The 26198-nt window shown below is 36.5% G+C and overlaps 1 protein-coding gene across 1 annotated transcript in view; it reads left to right on the top strand.

Annotated features, from left to right (window-relative positions):
• The window catches only part of LOC145672873 (regucalcin-like), a 41798-nt gene that overhangs the window by 10075 nt on the left and 5525 nt on the right, over positions 1 to 26198 (top strand). The window contains exons 3-5 of the mRNA XM_081742051.1: positions 7943 to 8155; positions 11709 to 11921; positions 18716 to 18828. Of these exons, the coding sequence (XP_081598177.1) occupies positions 7943 to 8155; positions 11709 to 11921; positions 18716 to 18828 (539 nt within the window). The remainder of the gene's footprint in view (positions 1 to 7942; positions 8156 to 11708; positions 11922 to 18715; positions 18829 to 26198) is intronic.

A 26198-nucleotide genomic window follows, 5' to 3' on the forward strand; every position in this document is an offset into this window, starting at 1 on the left:
GATCGGTTCATTTGTTAGGATGAGCGGTACTCGCTGCTGTACTCGGTTCTTACACATAGTTTCTTTTTATGAAGATTTAACCTGTAAAGGAAGAGAGATACAAATATAAATATAATTATTATCACGAATCACGGTGGCTCAGAGATCATACGGGTATGGCAGGGGTGCCCACAAAGGGGGCTATGACGCAAACTGCGTCATTGAAATATTGGGGGGGGGATAAAATCTATATAAATATGTTTGAGGCGGTGTAAAAATTAATTGAAAACATTTTTTCATGGAAGAACACCTACGGATAGACAATTGGGGGGTGCGTCATGGATATAAGCGTGGGTAAGCACCACTGGGTATGGTGCGTCAATGATACAGTGCTTAGGGGAGAATGGGGGAATGGCGATCATCTAAGAAAAATCATTATAATCTAGCTCCTAAAGCACGTAAAGTTTCCGCAATAAGTCGACCCTATAGGTAATTCTGTCTAGTTTATTGTGACCAATTTCAAAATGCATCTCTTATTTCATTGCCAAGCTAAAAACAAAAATATGAACATACTTAATTGACCGTTATTTCCCACACTCTCAGGGATTTTCCCATGCTTTACATGTGGAATAAAAACTTCAACACGATTAACATTTCAAATTTATTCATTGACTTTAGAAGAGTTGGGTATCTACAGGGACAGATAATAAACCGCTGTTTCGTGTAAAGAAGATTTCAGAAACTACTTATTCATTGAAGTTACATATATTTTTCGTCAACACCTTAATATATTTGAAATATAAATCTATTGGTATTGGTAAAAAAATTATCAAATGAATATATACGTCTCGATCCAGTGGAAGTTCCTTGTTCAACTTTATAATCTCTGGCCTCTGAGTTAGATTACACTTGATGAGCTTTTTTGGGGGGGGGGGTTGACTGTCAAGACTTATTTATTATCATTTATTTTAATGTCGGGGAGCCCCGGTTACTGACTGTCATTACCCCATCCGTTTGACCGGGGCTATCCAAAATGTATGTTTTGAGTAAAACACGGTCAACACCAACATACAAACAAATGAATGCATTAATTTATAGATTGCTTTAGAACTATATAAGCATAGTGTCTACCAAAAAAGTCACTTAATAAAAATACCAAATGAAATAGTACTTACAGTGCCGAATATTTTGCCTAATATTACATCAAACGCAGCGAAAACTACAACACACCTTCATTTAATATCTATCACCCCTGAGCTCCTTCGTGGCTAAGCAGTTAGCGTACGTGCCTTTGGCGCGGCAGATCCGGGTTCGATACCCGGCGGGAGCTCATGTGGTTTGGATTCCACGTTAATCAGTAGGTCCGCGTCTCATATAGCCTCGCTGCTGAACGGGACGTAAAACTAACAATCAATCAATCAAACCTATTACTCCTATAATGGCGTCGCTCTCAAAATTACTTTATTTGACAGCTGATAGTAAGGCGCTATCATCTGCTTCTATTTATGACAAGTTTTTCACGCCATATAGAACTGACCGGGGCTACCCCTCTCTCCCCTATCTGGTGTGTGGGGTCCCTGGTTCGATCCCCGACCAAGTAAGATTGTGGTGGACAACATTATGTCCGTAAGTTTACTCGGGGTAATTCCACATTCTCATTCCACCAATTCTTAAAATCATCATTCACTTTCTTTATTCATAGTCTCCTTTAGCCTAAAGGGCATAAGCACGAGATGTTAAACTGAAAGATTTCATTTCATTTCAATGTTTCTTTACGTTTTTCATTCTGAAAGTGGAACCTCTTCCAACAGTATTAAGACCAGTAGCGGTTTTTGACGGACATCACATTGGTAAAAATAAATCGTGTTAAGGTTAAGGTTAAATGTTAAAGGTTAAGAGTACAAGTTAAGGTTTTTTTTTTTTTTTAAAAAAAAAAACCTTAAATATGTTCCAAAACTTGTATCCTCTCCCCGCTGGTCTAGTGGCTAGTGTGCGCATGTTGAGTACACGGAGCTCCGGGTTCGATTCCGCATGGGAGAAAATTAAGATTTGAATGTATTGTGATGACTCGGATTTCACTTTAAACCTTAGGTCTTAGATAGCCTTGGTTCTGAGAGGAATGCTAACCTCCAGCTAACTTAAATTATTTTGTGTTAATCACGCAAGGCTGATCAGAAAATGCTATTGGAAATTGACAACTCTGCCCATTTACACAGAAATACAGAATTAATCGAAGTGCGGGGTTGCTCTGGCTCAGTGGTAGAGCATTTACCTCTGGTGCATTGGTTCCTTGGTTCGATCCCAGCCCCCGCCAAGTGAACTTTGTGGTAAATAAACACCGTGTGTGTGGGTTTTCTCGGGGTTCTCCCACTTTCTTCATTCCACCATTACATTCATTTCTTATAATCACCGTCTCCTTTAGCCTATTTTTTCATTTTAAATTGAAGTGCATTTAGATGGAGAAACTATTAATTCATAGTGTATGGGTTGGTGGTTTGCAGATGGGCTACTTCTCTGCCGTGTCGTGACAAAACGCTGTAACTTTGGCGGAGAAGTTTTGCGAAAATGAGCCGTAAGCTTTTCATCCGAAAATGTGATCTGTATCGTGTAGAACCAGTGTAACTAGGCAATAACGGTCAACCAATCAATTTACACCAAATTTAATCACACAACATGCATTTACGTAACATTACATGTAACCACGTGTTTCCAAAGTCAAGATACACTGGTTCTACACGATACAGATCACATTTTCTGATGAAAACTTTACGGCTCTTTTTCGCAAAACTGCTCCGCCAAAGTTACAGCGTTTTGGCAGTTCTAGAACTGTAATCGGCTTAAATATTATGGAATTTTCTAAACTTCAGAATTTTATTGAATGACGTATAATCTAGTGTCCACAAATCTTTAGAGATATCAAGAGTAGTACTTTGAAGCGCGGTCTCTCAGGCGTTTGCTCTAGGGATGGCCTTTTTCGAAAAATCTATTTTTCGATTTTCGGAAATTTCATTTTTCGTTTTTCGCTTTTTTGAAAAATTTTTCGATTTTCGTTTTTTCGAAAAAAATTTCGTTTTTCGTTTTTCGAAAAAATTTTCATTTTTCGTTTTATCAAAAAAAATTTCGTTTTTCGTTTTCCGAAAAATTTTTCGTTTTTCTTTTTCCGAAATATTTTTCGTTTTTCGAAAAATTTTTCGTTTTCGAAAAATTATTTTTCGAAAAAATGTGGCCATCCCTAGTTTGCTCGATTCGCACTGTTGTAAAAGGCCGCCACTGCTTTCAAGAGTCAGTTTAGTGTACATTTGCTTATTTTTCACTTCACTAATGCAGACATTGGTGTCAAATTCGAATGTAGCGTCACTGTGCTAGGCTTGCATTCCAAACTCTTCAAACGAATTTTTACTAAAGAATCTGACACTGGAAGCATGTGGCTCTCTAGGATTTTTCAAAAACATGACAAAACTGTAACTATAGTTCAAGTACAGCAAAATGCATTGAAAGACCATTTGTTCTTCTCCAATACAAGAAAAATCTTTGTTTTACGTCCCACTGTTATGCCGGTTAGGCTAAAGGAGACGGTGATTATGAGAAATGAATTAAATGGTGGAACGAAGAAAGTGGGAAGAAATGGAGAATTGCGAGAAAAACCCCACACACGGTGTTTGTCCACCACAAAGCCCACTTGGCGCTAGCTGGGATCGAACCAAGAACTCCATGCATCAGAGATAAACGCTCTACCACTGAACCACAGTGGCCCTCTTCTCCAATACAAGAATATCGTATATTTTACTTTTCTGGTTTGTTCGTGTTATTCATAGTTTGAAACAAATTGGGCTGCAGTTCAATAATATCTCAACTCCTGGCAATGTAAGATTTGATTCTCTGTTTACTCTGAAGTTTTCCGATAGTGGCTTACAAGATAAAAAGAAAAATATTTTTTCCCAGTCTTTAAATAAAGTTACAAATAAAACACAGTTCTGATCAGAGCAGAGTGAAATATATTAAAAACTAACAATGTGTTACAGTTTCAAGGACCTAACGTCATCAGACACAAAAACATTGTAAGTAGCCCATAGTTTTTAATATATTTCATTCTGCTCTGGTCAGAACTGTGTTTTATTTGTTACTCTACTTATTCAGAGCCATGGAGTTTGTTCATTAAATAAACTTCCAAGATATGACGTATTTCACGTGCTAATTACATTAGATTTTAATATTATTCTAACATATATCCATATCTGTGAATAATAAACAACCCAGACAGCTGGAAAAGCTTTTTAAATATATGATTAAGGTTATTATGACAAGGATATAAACTTGCTTTCAAGATTGTCATGATAAGTCTGTATCAAGATTCAAGGAAACTAGTTACCGTACGGGAAGCTTATCGCAGAGTGTCACGTAGGATTAAATCAAACTTGTGATCTCAAGCTTATTTAAATTTGCCACCACACGCTTACTTACAGCTTGCCGTTTCAAATTCATTTCATGCTTGTCGTCTCGAGCTTACAATTTCTCATTTCAAGCTTGCTTCATGCTTCACATGTCTTACTTATTTCAAGTTTGATATTACTGTAGCTTATATTCAGTACTAATCTCATACGAGTGATTGATTTATAAGAGCATATCCGGTTGGAATCATGATAACAGATTTTGAGGGAGATGGCTGAAACACTGTTCAACAACATATTTTTTTTCTGGTACTTGGAAATATGTATCTTGTGTAATTTGGTGTACTGAATCTGGATATGACATCAGAAATTGGATGTGAGGAATAGTTGCTGGGCTATGGCAATAAATATCGAACGTCAACAAGGCGTCTCGGAAGACCGGTCTACCTTTGTTCGTTTGTCTGTCTCCCACGCAACAGGACGCACTTTTCAGACTTCTAACTTAAAATTTGAGGGTAGTCTCGAGAGACACACGAAATTTGTTGTGTAGATTTTTGCGGTGATCTTACGGAAAATTGCAAAAAGGCGTCCAGTTGTCCTCCAGGTACAAAGCAGAACTTCTAACATCAGGGCTGCAGGAACGCAATCTACTGCAATCAGGTAGAGACATAACTAGCGTCAGACATAGACAACGAGCATTTCTTCAATTTTTCACCTTCGGTGAACAATTGTCCTTCTCCATCGACATAAACAGTTTAATGGCAGCTCTATCCATACACTGCGACCCAAAGGACTGGCAACTCTTCATCGATGTATGCAAGATTATTACAAATTAAGTGATTTTCCATAATGGCAATACTCTTCCTTCAATTTCAGTTGCATATGTTTCGAAGGGGAAAGAATCATATGATCTTTTACAGTATGTTACTTTTCATCCAATGTAATATTCATAAATCGAAGATTTGTTGTGACTTAAAAGTTGTTGCAATTATTTCGGGAATGCAACAAGTTAACATCAAATATGCTTTCTTTCCTTATGAATGGAATAGTCGCCAACGAGATGCCCATTTGATACGAAAGGAATGGCCTGAAAGGAAGTGGACAGTTGGAGGAAAACATGTGCAGCGCCAAAATCTAGTTGCTCACGAAGATGTCCTCATTGCTCCACTTTACATTAAATTAGGACTGTTTAAGCAGTTGATAAAGACGATGGATAAAAGTGGAAAGGGTTTTGAATATCTGTTCTCCAAACTTCCCAAGTCATTGTCCAGCGAAAATAAAGAAAGGAGTGTTTGTGGGTCCACAACTCTATGAAGTAATACGTGATCCTTTGTTCAAAGCCAGATTAAGGGACAAAGAAAAACGTGCATAGATTGGTTTCAAGAACGTTACATGCAACTTCCTGGGCAAGAAACGAGCACACAATTACAGACACTTACAAACACAAATGATCAACGCGTATCAATCCTTAGGGTGCAACATGTCCGTGAAAGTACACTTTATTCACTCTCATCTCAATTACTTCCCAGTTAATTGCAGTGACCTTTTCGAATGAACATGAGGAGACGTTCCATAAGGTCATACAAACATTATGCAGGGAAGTGGGTGCCTTCACTTCTGGCTGACTATTGCTGTACTGCAAACATACCACACACAAACGACTATTATAAGTTACTTCCTGAATTAAAGTGAGTTATTTTCACTTTGAAATCAGCAAACAACATGTTTGCATTGTTTTCATGGTGATTATATGTGTTTATAGTGCTTTGTGTATTAATTTAATATGCAATAACTCAATTGTATTTTGTACTACCAGATGTAATATAACTTCTACTACAGTAATGATAGTAAAACATATATCAGAAAATATTTCCCTGACAGAGCAAAACAAATTGCAGATTCGCATTTCGGAGGTCCGTTGACAAAAATCAGCTATTGCAACCTCAGAAAAAAAAAGTTGAATTTTGCCGGACAGTAAAATCAGCTTAAATATAGAACAGACTATGGAGATTCTACATTCAAAAAAGAAATTGTTCTAAAATGCATGCAACATAGTAAAAAAATCACGAAACATGAACATAAAGTCAATGGAAAATCAATGAAAGAAAAAGAAGTCGTCCACATATCTCAAAAACTATAATAAGGAGATGGCTAATTGAAAGCTTATTACAAAGACATAATAAAGAGCTTAAAAACGATGTATAGCACGGAAGGTAAATATGGATAGAACATTGCCAGAAGTCAAGTTGTTTGAGTAAAAACAATAATAATGATAAAGTATATGTATCTCCTTCGAATTACTCAGGGTGCCCCTTTCGGAGGTGAGACACAAGCTCCCCATCCTTGGTGTCACTCAAGGGAAAGTGTTGCTACTTTGTATATGTGTGGTGCTATTATCGGCAATATTAAGAATAGGATAGATAGGTGCAAATGACCTTCTGATGAATATAGATGATTATTGATATTTTTACAATTTACAAGCCTATATCTCTTTACGTGTTTGAAAGTATCTCACATTTGGATTTGGAATATCCAGACTCGATTAACACGCAATGTGATTTGACCTGATCACGTGACACACAAGTATGATTCTTATGGCAAACAGGATAAACCCTTTAGCATGAAATATCGATTACGTTACTTAGAAATTAAACTCAAACCTCCTTCCTCTCCCCCTAAAGAAAAACAGATTACACAGCCAGTTAAAGCGAACAATACATGTTGAGAAAGTGTCTATATGACTTTGATTTCCATAAACGAATATACGAGGGTTGATCCAGAAACAAGGTTTTAAAAGAGCTCTAGCCGCACGGAAAGGTGCGAGGCGAAATCCGACAACACCGTTGTGCGTGGCTGTTCCCCACTCTCGATTCCGCACGGCCGTGCTCCGTTGCGTCGCTCAGTCTTGTCGTCCGAGATGGAGGTGCCCATTGTTGCTCCCGCCAAGTGCGAGATTCGTCCTGTAACTCGCTTTTTGTACGCCAAAGGGACTCCCCCCGCGGATATTCATCGTCAGTTGACAGAGCTGTATGGCGTCAAGTGTACGTCCGTTCAACACTTCCGATAGTGGTCCAGGGAGTTTAGTGCCAGTAGGAAGGACGTTCACGATGAAGAACGGAGCGGAAGACCGTCAATTTCGGAGGTGCCCCACCCACCATACAATCTGGATCTCATGCCTAGCGATTATCACTTGTTCCCGAAGTTAAAGGAACACTTAATTGGCTAATGCTTTTGGAGTTACGATAAAATCTAAGACGAGGTGAAACGCTTCCTCAATGTGTTGGAGGTGGGGTTCTAGGTCATTGGAATGCAAAAATTGGAGCACCGTCTACAAAAATGCGTAAAAAACATGGCGATTTTGTCGAAAAATAGAGCAAAGTGTCTTCTTTCTGACGATGAACATTGCTATGAGAGTAAACAATGTTGTCTATTTGTAAAATTAATGGGAACCTTATTTCTGGATCAATCCTCGTAAATATAGACCGAGCAAATCTACATTTTATTTTGTATTTGTTTCAAATTTGAAGTAATCGTGAAATAACTAAGTGTTCATTGCATTTTTTCTTTTGTTGCAGATGGAGGCAAGGTGTCGATAATCATCCCTGTTCAAGGTCAGAAAGAGAAATACATAATCAGCCGAGGTCGTGATCTTGTGTTGATGTCCTGGGACGGAGAGGATAACACAGCCGTTGTGGAGGAGACGATTGTGTCTGTGGACCAAGAGAGCGAGAAGCAAGAGAACAGAATTAATGATGGGAAGGCTGACCCAAGTGGACGCTTGTGGACAGGTTATTGACATTCTTAATGATTTATAGTAGTTATATGCTTAATGATAACAATCAGAGGAACGGACACGTTAGAAACATAAAGAGGAAAGGGAACTCAATGGCGAAAATTAAAATACACAATAATTGATGAAAGGAAATAGCATGTAGAGGGTTTTTTTTTTCCGCTGCAACAATTCATGACTTATCCTCCCAAAATTCTTCTACTGATACGTCCCTCTTCTTAAAACGTACTATACGAGGGTATTTTCAAGAGTTTCCGAGCTGTCATTGATATAAGCCATTCATAACATACAGTGCCATCTATGGAAGAAATAATGTATTAGTTTCCTTGCTCTGCGTTGAGCTCACATTCTGCATGACATAGAAAGGTTATCTAATGAATTAAGTGTTGTATCCAACAGTTAGTATTATAGGGAGCTAGCTTGTTTACCACCGGGGACTGAGGTAGAGGGGAGAGAAAATTTCATCATTTTTTTCTGAATGACTCTTGCGACATTCCCTTACCCTCCTTCTATATGCCAGTGTTGCCAGGGGTAGAAAATTTGTCACATGAATGTCATTCTGAAGAGTTAGTGTGAGTTGGTTATTTGTTGTGTGTTGTTGTGGTTGCGGTTTTGTTGCTTATTAATCATTTGACAATGGCTTCACAGCGTAAGAGAGGGCAAACTATACATAGCGAAGTTAGAGAAGTAATGCTAGACCGCTCCGCCACGCGGGTGGTTATAAAATATAGAAGGTAAGTAACATGCAAAATGTAACCAAATACGCTAACTGCTTATGCAGATTTGTAAATTACGAGTTTTAAAAAAATCTTTCGACAGGAATTGCATAATTTGCATAAACTCTTTGAATTAAGTGAGTATTAGGTGATTTTTTTGACAACGCACTGGCAACCCTGACCAGGACCGTCGAGCGACCGTTTCTTGCTGACGGAGTGGGGCACCTGTTAATCAAATCTGAATTCCTCAGTCTCGCATTAAAGCCAGCTCCCTATAATACATTATAGTCCGCGTCACTCGAATTGGCGTGTGGCATCAGCCAATAAGCTCGCAGTGCGCTGTTACTAAACCTTCAGGGAGAAATCTAATCATTCATAATTGTCCACAAATACGAACAAAATCAATTAGGAATGATTAGATTCCTCCCTGAAGGTTTAGTAATATAGCACTGAGAGCTTATTGGCTGATGCCACACACTAATTCAAGTGACGCGGACTTTAGGAAAGTTTCCTTCTTTCAGTTTGAAGCGAAAAAGCTTTTTATTTTTATTGGGGTAACTTACCTCCCAAGCCGCCTCTGTCTCTACCTCAACTTTTTCATGTTTCGACACAGATATTATCTCGTTATGAGGCTTTAATAATTTCCATCTTTTTCATGACATCTACCGCCTCTACCATAGTCACAGGCCGAACAAGTCCCTAGTTTATGGATAGATTTTCGCAAGTTTCCCTCGAGTTTTCTTCATTGGGAAGTTTCTGGAAATACTCCTTCCATCTTTTGTTTATCTTCTTTTCACTTGTCAGAACCTCGTTATTTTCATTCTTGATGCATCACATATGCGAAATATCTTTCTTTTCCCTCTCTCTTACCTTCAACAGCTTGTATATAACTTTTTCCCTCTTTTGTTTCCAGGTTGCTGTACAACACATCTTAAGCCTTCAGGGCTAATTGCCGTCTTGGCATTCTTCTTTGCTTCCTTCTAATTCTTCACGTCTTGTCGTTTTTTTCTTTCGTTCCATTTTCTCCTTCACAGCTACTTGAACTTCTTTATTCCACCAGCACGTTTCTTTCTCAATCAGGCCTCTTCCTTTTGTTTCTCCCACAACTTTTCTTTGCTGTTTCCCTGAATGATACTGGTACATGGTCCATTCCTTTTCCACATGCCCCTCTTCTCCCTTCATTTGCAGTCCCGAACTTTGTTTCGAATCTTTTCAATACTTATCCCCTCTAGCTTCCACCAGTTGTTCGAACAGAAACACTTTGTCGGGTTTTCCCCCTTATTTTTTTTTAATGTAGGTATCGACTACTATGAGGCGGTGTTGCTTCGTTGTTCACCTGATATTATTTTGTAGTCCTTTGCATCATGTAAGTTTTGTATCCTCCATAAACTGAAGTCGATATGAGACCTTGCGGTGGCACTCATATCTAATAAGATGTTCTCCTTATAGAAATATTCAGGACATCAAGATTGTATGCTTCCGCCATTTATAGTGTGTTCTTACCTTCCTCAATTCTGTTTTCCAGTCCATTTCCTCCTTGTATTCTTTCTTATCCTGATCTTGATCGTCCTACAATTTAGATGTCCTGCTAGCCCCTATAGCCCCCCCTTGGATCCGCGCCTGCTGCACAGTACTATCTACCTCCCTTGAAAATTCTTGCTTGTCTCCTCATCACACCACTTTGTGGGGTATAGACGCTAATTTTATTCAAGGTTTTCTTTATCCTAAACACAAGCTTCACTGCCATAATTCTCTCGATTACACTTTTCACATTTAGTAATTTCTTAGTCACATTCTTACCCAAAACAATTCCACGCTACTTTTTCTGTTGTTCCCCATGTATATAAGCTTTTCTGGATGCATGCTATGCTTATTCTTATTCTTCACAGCATCTCCTATAACTCATAGCTCCTACCTGTCAAAGTTCCAACGTTCCATGTTCCTACTCTGATCTTCTGCTGTTTTTGTACCTTCTTTAGCACCTTCCGTCCATTGTAAAGGGATAGCCCTTGCTCACTTTTTATGGCCTTAAGAGGCCTTATCACTGCGAAATTAAAATACCGCTAATTTTACAGTAATTCCGTGATATCTTCAAATAGATAAAAGATAATCGAAATGTGGAACAAGAGCGCCCTAGACAATATTATTTTGCATGAGGTACTGTTATCACGAGTCACCTAGTAGCTTATCGTTTGCAGCCATTTAGAAAGGCTAAAATAAATACCGGGTTTCTAAATGGCTGGAAATCGAAAGTAGATAAGTGAGTGGTGATAACGGTATCTCATGTAAAATTATTGTCTACGGAGGTCTTGTACCACTTTTTGATTATCTTTTATCTATTTGAAGATATCACAGAATTACTGTAAAATTAGCGGTATTTTAATTTCGCTGTGATGGGGCCTCTTAAGGCGATCTGTCCCCCCTAACCTTTCTGTCACTCACATTCTTTGCTCAATCCATATTTGATTTGGCAATTGATTCTACAATCGGCTGCCAACCTGGCGTTAACCCTCAATGTGGAGGACCAGGATTATCTGTCGAGGCTTTATCCTCTAGTAAATAGGTTAACATATGGATAAGAAAGTAAAATATCGTAAGAATCATCCCAGTAAATAAATTGTCAATTTATTGTGGTGAAACTTAACGAATTTTACTTTGGGAGTAATATGACTACCTACTAACAAACTCGTAAATGACATCTTTATTTAATTAAAAATCAAATCCTTGTTGCTAGATAAGAGCATCTCGTTGAAGGTGTGTATGGTATGTAACATTGTTTTTATTATGAATGTGTAAGAAGGAATCTTTTATTAATTGTGAACATTATGTTTGCAGGGACCATGGTGAATGACGATAATGGTATTCCTTCCAATGGTAATGGCTCTCTGTACAGTTTGACTCCCCCGAGAACAGTGGAGACCCATCTCAGTGGCATCACCATCTCCAACGGCTTGGCCTGGAGTCTTGGAAAGGGCCTCATGTACTATATTGACTCTCCCACACGCCGAGTCGACATGTTTGATATTAATATGGAGAAGGGGACGATAAGTAAGAATCATCTATAAATTTTGGTTCAGAGTTATTGAGTGTTATGGGCATTCCCAGAAGGAGAGAGACAAGGGGTACTTTTGCACCTCTGATTCAACGAAAAAATCATTACGTATTTATATTTTAAAATTTGTAATATTTGGAAAATGCTTTATTGCTCAATGTAATACCACGTGGCTAAGCTGTTAACATAACCGGGTTCGATTCCCAGCGGGAGCTCAAGTTCGGATTCCACGTTAATCAGTAGGTCTACGTCTTATATACGGTGAACGGTGCGTTAAATTCAAAACCAACAACCAACTCAATGTAAGACCAGTACACAAAAGCACGAATATAGTCTTAACAGTGTGTTCAATAGATTTATCGATTTTTTGATTACATGTTCCAAATGTATCCCCAATTTCCGGCGCAGTAAATTTAAAGAAACCAATCTCTAAAGAAGCACAGAAAAGATAAGTATAGAATGACCTGTGGACTACAAAGAATTTCATTAATTAAGGGAAGATTTAAACACCTATGGTCATATCACGTCAGGAAACACGTAACGTTTTTTAAAAATATAAATCTTAATATAGTAGATGTGTTAAATGTTCATTTCTCCATATTTTTGTGAAAGAAGGTTAGAATCCGGAACCACGTTCCTTTGTGTACGCCACGAGAGTGACACGTAGGAATCATAGCAATCGAAGTGACCGGTGGAAGTAGAGGAAATAAAGATTTTGATGCGCTGTAACAAACAGAAATGAAGTTAGAGAAGATGTTCAAAGTAGTAGATGAATGGCGGAAATGTATTTTATAACAAAGGTGCCGTTGTAAAAGGGAATCCGTTTGTTTCATTTAAATGAAATGAAAACTTTTAAACGGAAAATACATACAAGAATCACGATTCAGTTTTATAACGAACATTGTACTCCACACTCTTGACAATAACTTCTTTTATTGCTCATCTTAAAGGTTGGCACTTTTGAGATTTGCTGTAGATGTGAGTGCATTGAAAAGTAATTGTTTTGAATGATTAATAGCACAAAGAAATTATTGGCAACTATTAGGCCTACGTTTTCTAATACTTCAATTAGTAACAACATGACAACTACTAAACAAGGAGCCAAGCTTTTGAGTAGGGGGCCTAGCTCCTTTTAACTTGGCTCAACCGGTTTATTTAGTTACAAAAAATTTCAATGACAATTTTCATCTTCATCAACAACAATTTCCTTTATTTAAAACATTTACTGTTTCAATTAGATCTCTTGGCATTTGGTACCATTCTTAAAGAAACAAAAGCACAATTACCTCAATGGATGTGTTAGCTTTCCACGTTGGTAGTGGCTAGTGCCTGTGCCTTCTGTACACGTAGTCGCGAATTCAGTTACTGATGGTAGAGCCAGAAAATAATTTCACCATCAACCACTTTCGTTATCCATACGTCTCCTTTTGTCTAAACGACATAATCGGGGGACATTAAAATGAAATGACATTTCTCCGTCGAGGAACTTCCGACTTCCTTAATCGTTAAAGCTGGTCTACAGTTTAACATCATATGTTCAGAAAGCAGTGTTTTTTAGCATAATAAAAGTAATTAAGTTTTCTATCAAAAACAATGAAAGCAAACAATGATTTCCCAAAATGTTGTGTTATAAACACCACATTTAGCACTGCTATGAATCATACATATGGATATGCTGAAACGGGTTCTTAAAGCTTGAGAAGCTTTCTAAAATTGAGGATAGGTTAATGTTAAAATTTCCTTTTTTAAATCGTAAAATAAATAAATAAATAAATAGATAACTAAATAAATAATAGAATACAAATTTTATCCATACATAAATAGATTGGTAGGAATCAATAAAATAGTAATAATAATAATTTATTTATTTATTGATGAAAGTGGCACTACAGCCAAAGCCTTGAACTTGTAAAATAAAAGATACACAAATAAACAAGCTATGAAAAATATATTATACAAAATTTAGAAACGTGCAAGAAGCAACAAGAACAATTTATGAAACACATAAGTTAACGTAAATTTTAGCAACACAATATACTGTACTTGCATAAAATTGTCCAAAAAATAAAAAGATTTTTTACTAATACTTGACATACTGATTTTAATTATAAGAATTGTTTACAATAAAAATTATTTATTCTGTACTCGTTATTGAGAAAAATAACATGCATCTGCAAACTTGAATTCATCACTTCGAAAATAAGAAAAAGATACATGAATAAAGAAATCATAGAAAATATATTTCACAAATATTGAAAACATGCAATAACATAAAATAGTAATTAGTACAATACAAAATCTATCTAGAAATTGACAACATAATATACTATAAATACACAGAATTACCCCAGAAAAAGAAAGATGTTATATTGACTAATAACACTCTTGACATATTGAGTTTTACTTTGAGGAAATTGTTTATTAAAAATATCAAATATTGATTTTTTTTGTTTACCGTTTGAATACTTTTATACTTTGAAGTACCAATTAAATTATCACTACAACAAAAATTTGGAAGATCTGAGAAATATAAGACAAAGTTCTGATGTACAAGACATAAATAAGATCGATCTTACCATGAATTATATTGTGACTAAATTTGGTGTTATAGGAGGCACACATATAGCTATGTTTTATTTAAAATTTTTGTTAATTTCACCCGAAATTTTTGCATAATATTAGAATAAATTTACATATCTATAGGTTAATTAAGAATATATATGTAATGTTAGGTTAATTAGTATATAAAATAGGTGAATTAAACATTTTTATTTGGAATATAAAAATATATGTAGGAAAGAAAACTTAACTTGGAAAGGCTCCACTGAGTTTAAAAAAAAAAAAAGAAGAAGAAGAAGAAGAAAATGTTCCGTAGCAGTTAAAAGCTGCGTACATGCACTCAGGATTGCTATCTAAGGTTAAAGAAGAATTGTGGTATGAGAGAAATTTTATCTAGGTCATATATTTAAATCATACTTCTAACTTAGTTAGGTAGAAGTGAGCAGAGTTGCTAACGTTGCTGCAGATAGTGGCCTGGCGACATAGATCCTATCCCATTACCTTTGTATATTTCTGCTCAGAAATTTTAGCAAGTGGGTTAGAATTCTTGGGAACAATAAGGTGTTACTTTTTCGTAAAGTGACCATTTTTGACACTAGAAACTTCGAAAGCGTCAGTTGGATCCCGCCAGAAAACTATCCTATATTTTTTTTTCTTCAAAGCGCGGTTTCGACAAGGAAGAGCTTCTGCTCTTCCTCCGAGTGGGTTTTCCCCCCATTGAAAATTATGAATGCAGTCATATCCTAGCATTATTACATATTTAGAATTGTAGAAATGTAAGATAAGATGTAATTTTGGTCAGAAAAGATTTTTCGTTGTTACCTTAACTTTAAAACAAAAGCTTATTACTTTACTGTGCTTGGTGTTGACATTGCTGTAATTGAAACGACAGCGATACGCAGTACCGTGAATGTCATAGCAGCCGATATGTGTATATTTATTGATTATTAATTCTAAATGGAATGTCACTGCTGGAATCCTATGTAAATATAATCAGAGGAATATTAGGTACAATGTAATATAGAATATATTGTTGATTCATGATAATTATTGTGAAAAAAAAATTAAAAACCATGAACAAATGAGTGTGTGGAGGTTGCGAGAGATCACCGCTAGAGTACTCTGGCGATGTAAACAAACGCACATGGACTGGTTCGGCAAGGAAGATTGTTTACAAAGAAAATGTACAGTGACGCCGGGGAAAACAATACGAAAACAAGTATTCAACATTTGAATAACAAAGTGTATGATACACCGTTTTAAAGCTTAGTATTTCCTCTATCGAGTGGTCAAACTCAAAACAGATGACAAGCAATAATAATCTAAGAATAAATGAAAGATTACATGAAAGTGTACTACCCAGACATTTTGGCGACAAAACCATTAGGGTCCGCGAAAAGGGACTATACATTGAATTTTGGGTAGGTCAGGAGCGAGCCTTTGAAAATCGTGTTGTTTCCTCTGAAAGAAAACAGTTTGACAGGGAAGGAGCAAGTTAGTTGGTAGTAAGACGCGATTTACAGAGGTCATCCTCTGTGACAGTTAGTGCAAGACTCATCGTGACAATGGTCTGTTTTGTGAGATAGGCACATTTTAAATAGCTGAATTGCGACGTTACTCGAGATTGAATTTTTTTTCTTGCTTCCGTCTCGATCTGAAATATCAACTCTAGTAAGTCTTTCTCAGAACTTTACGTCATCTCAGAACTTAACTGTGCTTTATGGGAAACACATGTTGCGAGACGAGATGTTAAAAAAAAAGGAGAGTTAGAATATTTTTTTTATATATAGATGCAGAGACTGAGTTTTGAATCTGCAGCTAGGACAATGAATACTAGCGTATAACTCTCGTATGTAGTTTGCCGTGTGATATATATATATAAAATTCGAAAGATAAAATTTAAAGTGCGTCATATGTGGCCAGTGTAGTGAGAACTTTGAAACTGGACCGTAGAATCAGTACATTTTCAGACTTTTGAGGCAATACAGATGATAATTATCCAGTGACACTGCATGAACCAGATGTCTTCAAATGGATCCAGAGATACTAAGAGAGAGACACCAGTGCAGCGGACAAACAACCAGAGCAGCCCCCAGTAGCAGCAATTGTTATCATCTAAGAGGTTCCAGGATGCCGAGCGAACTTCAGTGAGAAGAGAGAGGACGGAAGGAAGAAGACAATGAAGAACGCATCAAAACTATACGTGCACGAACTATGAACAGAAATGTATAATGGCCAAATTTTCATAAAAAAATAATAATTATTTTTTTTATCGACCGGTCACTTCGATTTAATATTCGTGTAAATATAAAATAATTTTTTTATATGTGTGTGTGAATATCAGTGTTGAAAATCTGTATGATTTCTGTGGAGGAGAGGAGTGTTTTTTTTATTTTTATCAACATTAAAAATTCGACAAAATAACATGGAAGTCTTTCTTGTACGGATTCCAGACATCAATTAAGGTATGTGGGAAATTTCGCATATGTTTTTTCTTTTACAGCATGGCAAGAACATGTACAGAGATGGGTGTATGGTTGTGATCTGACCATTTCAATGGAGCATCTGAGCTGAAGTAAAGCCACTGATTACCTGAGTTAAAGAGTATTTTGTATATTTCAAATCACTTATTTTTTTTTAAAAAAAAAAGCTCTACCGAATATTTTTTATATCTTTAATCTTTTAAGTAATCACAAGTAATTCATATAATTCATTTACATAACTTATAATTAAAAACTTCTTGGGATTGTCCATTCAGGGCACTCCACCATTGTGGTGCAAATATTTAAGTATTTTAATTTTGAAATCTGGCTATGCCCAACACGTTCACTTTAGCCCACTACAGTGTCCTGTAAATTTCGTCTTTCAACAAATGAAGTTCCACAAGAATAACACCATTAACTAAGGTATAAACTGTAATTTTAAACCAAAGTTAACCCAGAAACGAGATTTCTGTGGCGTGGGAGATCGAGAACAAATTCCTATTCCATATCAAAGCAGCACACTCTAAGTGGGATCTAAAATAAACACAACATAGAGCTTTACAGGTTAAAATATCTTTTAAAGTCTCTTGCAATCCATTTAATATAATTCGAGTTCTTTCTGGCTTTGACGAAATATTATCAACATATTCATTAAATAGTATCTTACTATCTATATCCATAACAATACCAAGATATTTGATAATTGAAACTATTTCAAGTTTATGATTTTTATTTTTGTAATGATAAACTGATACATTGGTTTTTCGAATATAATACTGTTTAACTTGAATAATAATAATAATAATAATAATAATAATAATAATAATAATAATAATAATAATAATAATAATAATAATAATAATAATAATAATTCTACCCCAAATTTTATTCATGTAATTTTGAAACTCTGGAACGAATTAAAGCTTAAGTTTAGAGGTGCCCATCCAGTTTCAAATCCACAAAAAACAGTTAAAACATTAAAAATTGTTAGGTTAGTCTAGGTTAGGTTAGGTTAGGTTAGGTTACCCGGTAAGACGTTAGTTAAACTAGAACAGTGACTGGAACCAGTTATCATAGAAGCTTTAATTATCACTTTATCTGTGATTCTCATAAAAATTTCATCGATTCACTTCATTATTCTTATATAATTCTGTACCTAGGTAAAACTCAATGCAGAAATATTGCATTCAACGCACCGATTCGCCATCCTATACGACGACCATGCTGCTGAATCATCGAAACTTTCCTTGTCTTGCAAATAGTGCCCACTTCTACATATCTTTTTCCGTATTAAACATAAATCTCCTGCCAAATTTACACACCTAAACATAATATAAGAACTCAAAATCATCATTTCTACCCCATTTCTCCTGTAAATTTTCCTAATTTTTATAAAAAACGGAGGGGTAACTGTAAATTTAACCCCGAATTAGCATTATAGAAGCACTAGCACTATTATTAGCAAGAAATATTTTGCTGTTCACCTATTTTGCTGTCAGGAAATTTGAGATTGCTTAGGAAAAAATTTGCATAATAAAAACTACTTCACTTCCATAAAATTATGCAGATTTGAAGAACTGATGATGAAGTTTTTGTCTGTTTTCTTTTAAAATCTTTTGGAACAATTTCGTCCATTTCCTCAACAAACCGAACACTCATAGTAACTGTGTAGCTTACTGTAGATATGACATAATGATTTATTCTTATTTATATCTTTCTAAATATTTACTTTTGTTTTGCTGTTGCAGGCAACCGCCGAACTGCCTTCGATTTGAAAGCGAATAATGTAGAGGGATTTCCAGATGGGATGACCATCGACAACGAAGGAAATCTGTGGGTCGCCACATTCGGAGGGAGCCAAGTGAGTGCTTTCTAATTTATCACTTATTTTCTGAATCTACCAGGATTGAGAAAACTTTTCTTTTACCTTTTCTTAGTTATTATTGTGATGGGAATGTTCCTTTCGACTTTATCACTACTTCTGAACCAAACATCTGTATAGCCAGCTAAACTCTGCCCGGTAACGCATTCGAGTCCGGAAAACTTTCGTACTCGGATATTGAAGCGATGTGATAAACGTAGCATTCGTAGTACCTTTGGGAACAAATTATAGAACGATTGAACTTGTCAGTCGTAAAACACAAGTTCTTATGACCAATTTATTGTTAATTGATCTTTTGAAATATACAATCCTTTCGAACACTTAGAATTAGGGTGACCAGATTCTGACAAGCGAAAAGGACACAGATATATGATAGTTTACTGCGTCTTCAGTACGCATGTCCTTATCTCATTTAACGTTAACCTTAAGCTAATAATTCGTTTTTGTTAAAAAGGAAAGTACTGAACAAAAGTACTCCAGGAATTCAACACAACTACAAATGCTTTGATGAATGACAGTGTTTTGTTTTTATGAACGTACAGTGAAACTTAGAATAGGGCTAAATATTTTTTTGTAAAAAATCGATTTTCGAAACGTGGGCTTATTTTAAGGAATAAGCAAAAATTTAGACCGGCACGAGGGAACTTCTACTTAACTTGGTTAGCATCAGTGTCATAAATTGAAAAAGAAACCTTTAAACCCTTCTCACTAAAAACAATGTATTGCAAACACTTTTTGTTGATTGTTATCCTTTCCTAATCTCTTGAGGAACGTTTAAAAAAAACACAGTGGCTCATCATTCAGGAAAAGAATGCCTGTGAATCACAGGCATTCTTTTTCTGAATGATGAACGTGATTCAAAATGTCAATAAAGAATGAAATATTAAAATATTGCAAACAAGTTAACTATGGACATTTTCAGAAAAGAAGGACATTTCTTGATTTTCTAGTCGTCTTCGCAGCACACAGGACAGCTCTTTGAAAAACAGTACTGTACTGCCAAAATCAGTATAGAATATTTCACAGAACTTAAATCAAAATTACATTTTCATACGTTGAATTAGTGAAAAGTCCTGAGAGCCACAGTGAATGGCTTGCATGCCATCATGTACGAGCTTTAGTCTGCAACAAATGATGAATATCAGGAGCCAGCAGCATTCGTAAATTCAGCAATAAAAACTTCATTTTAGCACTTTCACCGGCTGGCAGCTTCATCAGATGAAAAATTTTCATCCTTGTGGTGAATTTCGGATAAAATCCAGATTTTTTAAATAGTACTCTAGACATCTTAAAACATATTTAATTGTTGTGTTTGGTGAGGTAAATGCTCCATCCTGTATATCTATCGATCTATATGTATGTATGTATGTATGTATCTATCTATCTACCTATCTGTCTGTCTATTTGTCTGTCTATCTAGATCCGCGGATCCAGGATATGATCAAGGGAGGGGCTAAACCATAGTTTGCGCTTTATCCACTGTAAAGAAAGTAGGATTGAAGCCCATTTTATCCAGTGTATACCTGAGCGTCAAGGGTGGGGGCTATAGCCCCTATATCCCTCCCCTGGGGTCCGCGCCTATATATATATGTATATTCGTACTGGGTGCCTAAAATAATCCCGATGATGGAAATAGCAAAAGGAGATCTCGAAAGAAGCAAAAAATGTCTCGTAAACATAAAATAATTATCCTTTTTAAAAGTTTTGTTTTGTTTGGTTCACGTTTCTAATGTTTACTTGAGAAATACTTGTTGAATGAGGAAAGACTGAATACATGGAAGACGATTCCTCTCCACTGTGGCTATTAGATTCCATTGCATCTCACAACATTGTTCCATGTTCACTGCACTCCGTGAAAACATGATTTCAATTCATAAGATTTTTGAAAGCTCTTGATGAACTTGATCTTCAGAAACTAGACGTTATCTGATAAATAGCTTTAAGTAAATAATGAATCTACTAAACAAAGTAAGCTGAAACATGAGCCTAGACAGTGTGTAAAGACAGAATTACAGATTGTAGGAAATGCTCCAAGAAATTATTCATACAGAAACAAAATTTGTGTGCGCAAGTCCATTATTAAACTTCCAAACTATGCTATACATAAGCGTCGGAAGTCTTACAGAACGGCTTTGTCCGTCCGTCCGTTTGTCGATAGATGTCACAGCAAAAAGGTAAGAGATATCGAGAAGCAGTTTTCTGCAATCGATTTAGCGTCCCAGGAATATATTCCATCTTCTACGTTAACTTTCTATTCAAACCGGAAGTTCTTCAAATATGCCATTTCCGGTACTTAGGATAACGTAACATGACTATTCACAGTACTCTACCTAAACCGGAAGTGGTTCAAATGTATTATTATTTCCATTTCAGGTTGCCAAGAATAGGTTTCATCTTTTCTGATAACCCTCTATTCAAATCGGAAGTGGTTCAAATTAATAATTTCCGGTTTTAACATCTATCGTCATAGAACAAAAATGGTAATAGATAGCGACAAAGAGTTTTCTGTAATCTATTCGGGGTCTGAAGAGAACGTATCATCTCAACTCGCAACTTCTACCGAAACTGAAAGTGGTTTGAATTCATTACTACGTCCGGCTTGAATACTGATTTTTATAGAACGAAAACGGTAAATAATATCGATATGCTACTTTTTTTTTTTCAATCTATTCAGCTTTCCAAGATTAGGTTCCATTTTTTCCTGTTAACCTTCTATTTAATGCAAAAGTGATTCAAATTAACCACTTTTGTTTTTAACATTTTATTAGAATTAAAACGGTATTAGAACTAAAATGGTATTAGAACTAACTAAAATGGTATTAGATAACAAGAAATAGTTTTCTGCGATCGATTCAGGGTGTCAATAGAACATCTCATCATACCCCGCAACACTACTTAAAACCGGAAGTGGCTGAAATTTACTAGTACTTCCGGTTTCAATACTGAATTTCGTAGAGCAAAACAGTAAGTGAGATTGAGATGCTGTTTTTTACAGTCGATTTGGCTCCCCAAGCATAGGTCCTATTTGCTCCTTTAACCCTTTATTCAAACTGGAAGCGGTTCAAATTAACGATTTCCGGTTTCAACCTTTATCGCCATGGGCAAGATCAGTGAGGGACAACAATGAATGGCTTTTTATATACTCCGATTCTTATTAATCTACTGCAACCAATAGTTGTAGATATATTACAAGATCGAGTATTAAATCCCTATAGTGTGGAAATCTACACTTGTTTAGATATTACATTCATATGGTCAGTGTTGCCAAACTTGGTACAATTGTACCAAATTCAGCCCTTTTTGTCATTCAGCGGCCCGTTGGTACCACGTTGGCATTTTCAGCCCCTTTTGTAAAAAAATTGGTACAATTCTACCCAATTCAGCACCATTTAACAAACACTTGTCATATCTGCAAAAGTGTCAGTGTGATGTTATATGTTTTCTGTTTCTGTATGTGTATTATGTGTATGTGTGTTGCACTAGTTAGAAATAATCGATACAATTGTGACTTAAAATTATTAATAATGTGTTGTGATGTCTTTCAGGGAAGGTTCTAGGACTCGGGACCGCTTTTACATTTTTTACAAATGTCAGTTTACTTACCTTATATTTTTCTTACAGTCTATTATCCTCCTTCGGTCGTAAAATAAGGTGCAATAATTTATATTTTAATATTTTATTATAACGTACTGTTTACATACAAACTCGGAGATGATTTTTTTTTTTTTCGTTTTATATATTTTTCATATATGACCATAATATCGTTTTGGTTTATGGGTCACTTTGAAATAGAGGCGCGTTTGGTTTCCTTACAATACATACCGAAGATTATAACTTGTTTTCCCTTTTAATTTAATGCCTCTGTTGGATTACCTACGTGCAAGAAAAGTTTCATCTACTTTCAAGGTTGTTCGGGGTCCTTCTATTTGGATTAAAAAGTAATTTTTAAAAAGAGCATTTTCTTGATTTGGATTCTTGGAAGAGGGGGGGGGGAAGTGTTCTATAATTTTACCTCTTTTAGTTTCGTGTTATAGAGCCGTATATCACACTGGTATAACACTCCAGAGCTAGAACTGTGGCAACACTGTATATGGGTATAAATTGTATACCGTATTCTCGCGTGTATAAGCCGCACTTTTTTCACGAAAAAGCAAACGAAAATGTAGAGAGCGGCTTATACACGCGAATGATTTAAAATGGCTTAAAGATAATTACGGTATTATTTTTTGGCGTTTGTTGTACGGTATTTACCGTACATCACAAGAAACACATATAGAAAACAAATCCACAAGGCTACAATCAGACGAAACAACAAATCAACACAGGAACAAACACGTTAACTCAAATACCGCTATTGTTGATTTGAATCAACAATTACCGGTAAATGAACAAAAGATTCCTCTGCGATAATCGCGCACTCAAGAGTTTTTTCTACGAGAAGGCAGTCTGTCTCGTGTGCTGCACGTATACGTTACGAAGAGCGTGCCTTGTGGATTTCTTCTAAGGAAGATGTCCAAACGACTTAGCTACGATGCACATTTTAAATTGCAAGTTATCAGATTCTCTGAGGAAAACGGGAACCGAGCTGTTGCACGTCATTTTCACGTGAATGAATCCAACGTGCGACGTTGGAAAAAGCAGAAGAATGAACTTCAATCAACAAGGGGCAAGAGGAAGGCGTTTCGTGGAAAAGCAGCTAAGTATCTACAATTGGAAAAAAATGTTTGATCTTACGTTAACGAGAAAAGAAGTTCAGGTTATGCTGTTACAGTTGATATGATACGCTTTCAAGCTCTTGAAGAGGGTCGTCGGTTGGGAGTAAGCCACGATTTTCGAGCAAGTGCTGGATGGTGTGCACGTTTCATGCGTCGGAATGGCTTGTCACTGCGTCGTAGGACAACAGTTGCTCAACGTCTTCCAGCAGACTTTGACGATGAAATTTTGAAGTTTCAGAGATTCATTATCCGTAAGCGACAAGCCAATGGGTATGCGCTCTCCTAAATCGGTAATTCTGATCAAACACCCATTTACTGGGACATGCCTATGTCTACTACAGTTGCGCCAAGAGACTCGCGCACCGTAAGAATAAAGACTATAGGTGGTGAGAAGCAGGGATGTGCCGTTATGCTGGCTGTTCTGGCAGATGAAAAAAAAATACCACCCTACGTTGTCTTGAAGCGAAAGACTGTACCAAAAGACATACCGCCGGGTATTTTTGTGTGTGCTCAGGAAAAAGGATGGGTGGAAGAGAATCTGGTGTTGGACTGGCTACGAATGGTGTGGAACAGAAGACCTGGGGTTTGCTGAAACCTAAGAGCTTCTTAGTTTGGGATAGTTTCCGAGCTCACGTGACTCCTCGTGTGAAGCGAACATTAAGAGTGTAAAACTGACATAGCTATTGTTCCTGGGGGCCTTACTTCCATGCTTCATCACCTTGATGTTACTGTTAATCGCTCCTTTAAAAATTCATTCAGGAGACTTTGCAATGATTGGATGATTGCAGGAAACCATGACCGTACACCCGAAGGTAAGATCAAACGTCCGACTGTGCGGCTTGTGTGTGATTGGATTCTGGCAGCCTGGGAATGTGTTAAACCTGAAACGATCGTCAAAGGATTTTTGAAATGTGGAATATCCAATGCTCTGGACGGCTCCCAGAATGATACGCTATGGTATATCAGCGATAGTAATCGTGATGCCTCTGATGCAGGTACTGATAGTGCAAGCAACCTCTCTACTGGTAGTGACAGTGAATAACATTACAACTATACATTTTGAGCAACCTCTCTAGTGGTAGTGACAGTGTGATTTTATTTTAGAATAAAATAGTCTTAGCGTGTGATAAGTACGTACACGTGATTTTATTTTAGCTGTAGCTTTCTAGACATTCTACCCGCGGCTTATCCTTGAGATTTTTTTAAACGTATGTAAAGGTAAATTTTAAGGGTGCGGCTTATACATTAGTGCGGCTTACACACGCGAGAATACGGTATATAAAAGATAAGACCAAATTGAGACAGTTCATTCAACAGAAAGTAATAAATTCGCAGCTATTTGCATCTTGTTGAGCATTTCAGAGTAGCACAGTGGATATATTAATCAGCATTGTTGCATTAATGTACTTGGAAAGCTCGGACAGGATTTTGTAATAATGTACTCGAAAACGTTACAACGTTTTGATTTGTCGGATTCCTCCCCTTCCCCCCGTGAAAGTGATATGAAGAAATATTTCATTTCATTTCAAACACGAGAGAAAAATTCGGCCCGAGCCTAATCCAGCTCGAATGTACCGATGCCCGGCCCAGCCTGAGCCCGAAAAGATTTGGAGATTTTCGGCCCGAGCCCGGCCCTGCCCGATAAGTTTTAAAAGTTTCATTTTGTAACATTTTTCACGGCCACACTTCTTCAATGTTTGCCTTTATTCTAATTATCGTTTAACGAAAGACAATAATTATTAAAGAATTGCAATTAATCGGCCCCAGCCCGGCCCAACCTGAAGAGAAATCAGTGTCGGCCCGGCCCAAAGAAATAACAGAGTCGGCCCGACCAAGCCCGGCCCGTGCAGGTCTCTAGTTTAATCACCGCCAATTTAACATAGAATGTCTGTGTGGTGCTGCACGCATGCGTGTCAATGCTGAAAATGTAAAACCGAACATCAGTTTTGTGACCTATAAATATATCTCGTGATTCTGTAAATATATTTACATGATTTAATTTTTACAAAATATGTTTCATCTTCTATTATTAGGTTAATGCGAATGAAATGTCTGCTTTGATATTTGGTGGAAAACTCACCTCAGCAACACAACACAAGGACAAACTAAAGATTTATGTCTACCATCACAAACTCAATACAGTCCGGAAAATCGATTGGGGTATCCACTTAGGGTTGGGGTGTCCTATAGAAGTGTACCATGAACACACAATTGCAAATGATTTTCTTTACGAACAGAAAGTTAAGATATTCTGCACAGCAAGCTCAACAAAGACATTAACAGGGATACGGACAAAATCTCGCGGCCGAAACATCGCCGTCCAAAACCTCACGTTGCCAAAACCTTTCCGCCCAAAATCTCGCTTGGCCAAAAATTTGCGGAATGAAACCTTTCCTTAAAATTTACCCAATTAGTTTCTTAATATGGAATTCCATATTACAAATAATAATAATAATAATAATAATAATAATAATAATAATAATAATAATAATAATAATAATAATATAATATACAAAACATCGTGTGTAGGGGCTTTCTTGGGGCATTCCCGTTTTTTCCACTTTCTTCACTCCACCATTTCCTTTATCCTGATCATCTCCGTCTCCTTTAACCTACAGGACATAATCGAGGGAC

This window comes from Thermobia domestica, chromosome 16, assembly GCF_964235325.1.
Source record: "Thermobia domestica chromosome 16, izTheDome1.hap1.1, whole genome shotgun sequence".
Taxonomy (NCBI): domain Eukaryota; kingdom Metazoa; phylum Arthropoda; class Insecta; order Zygentoma; family Lepismatidae; genus Thermobia; species Thermobia domestica.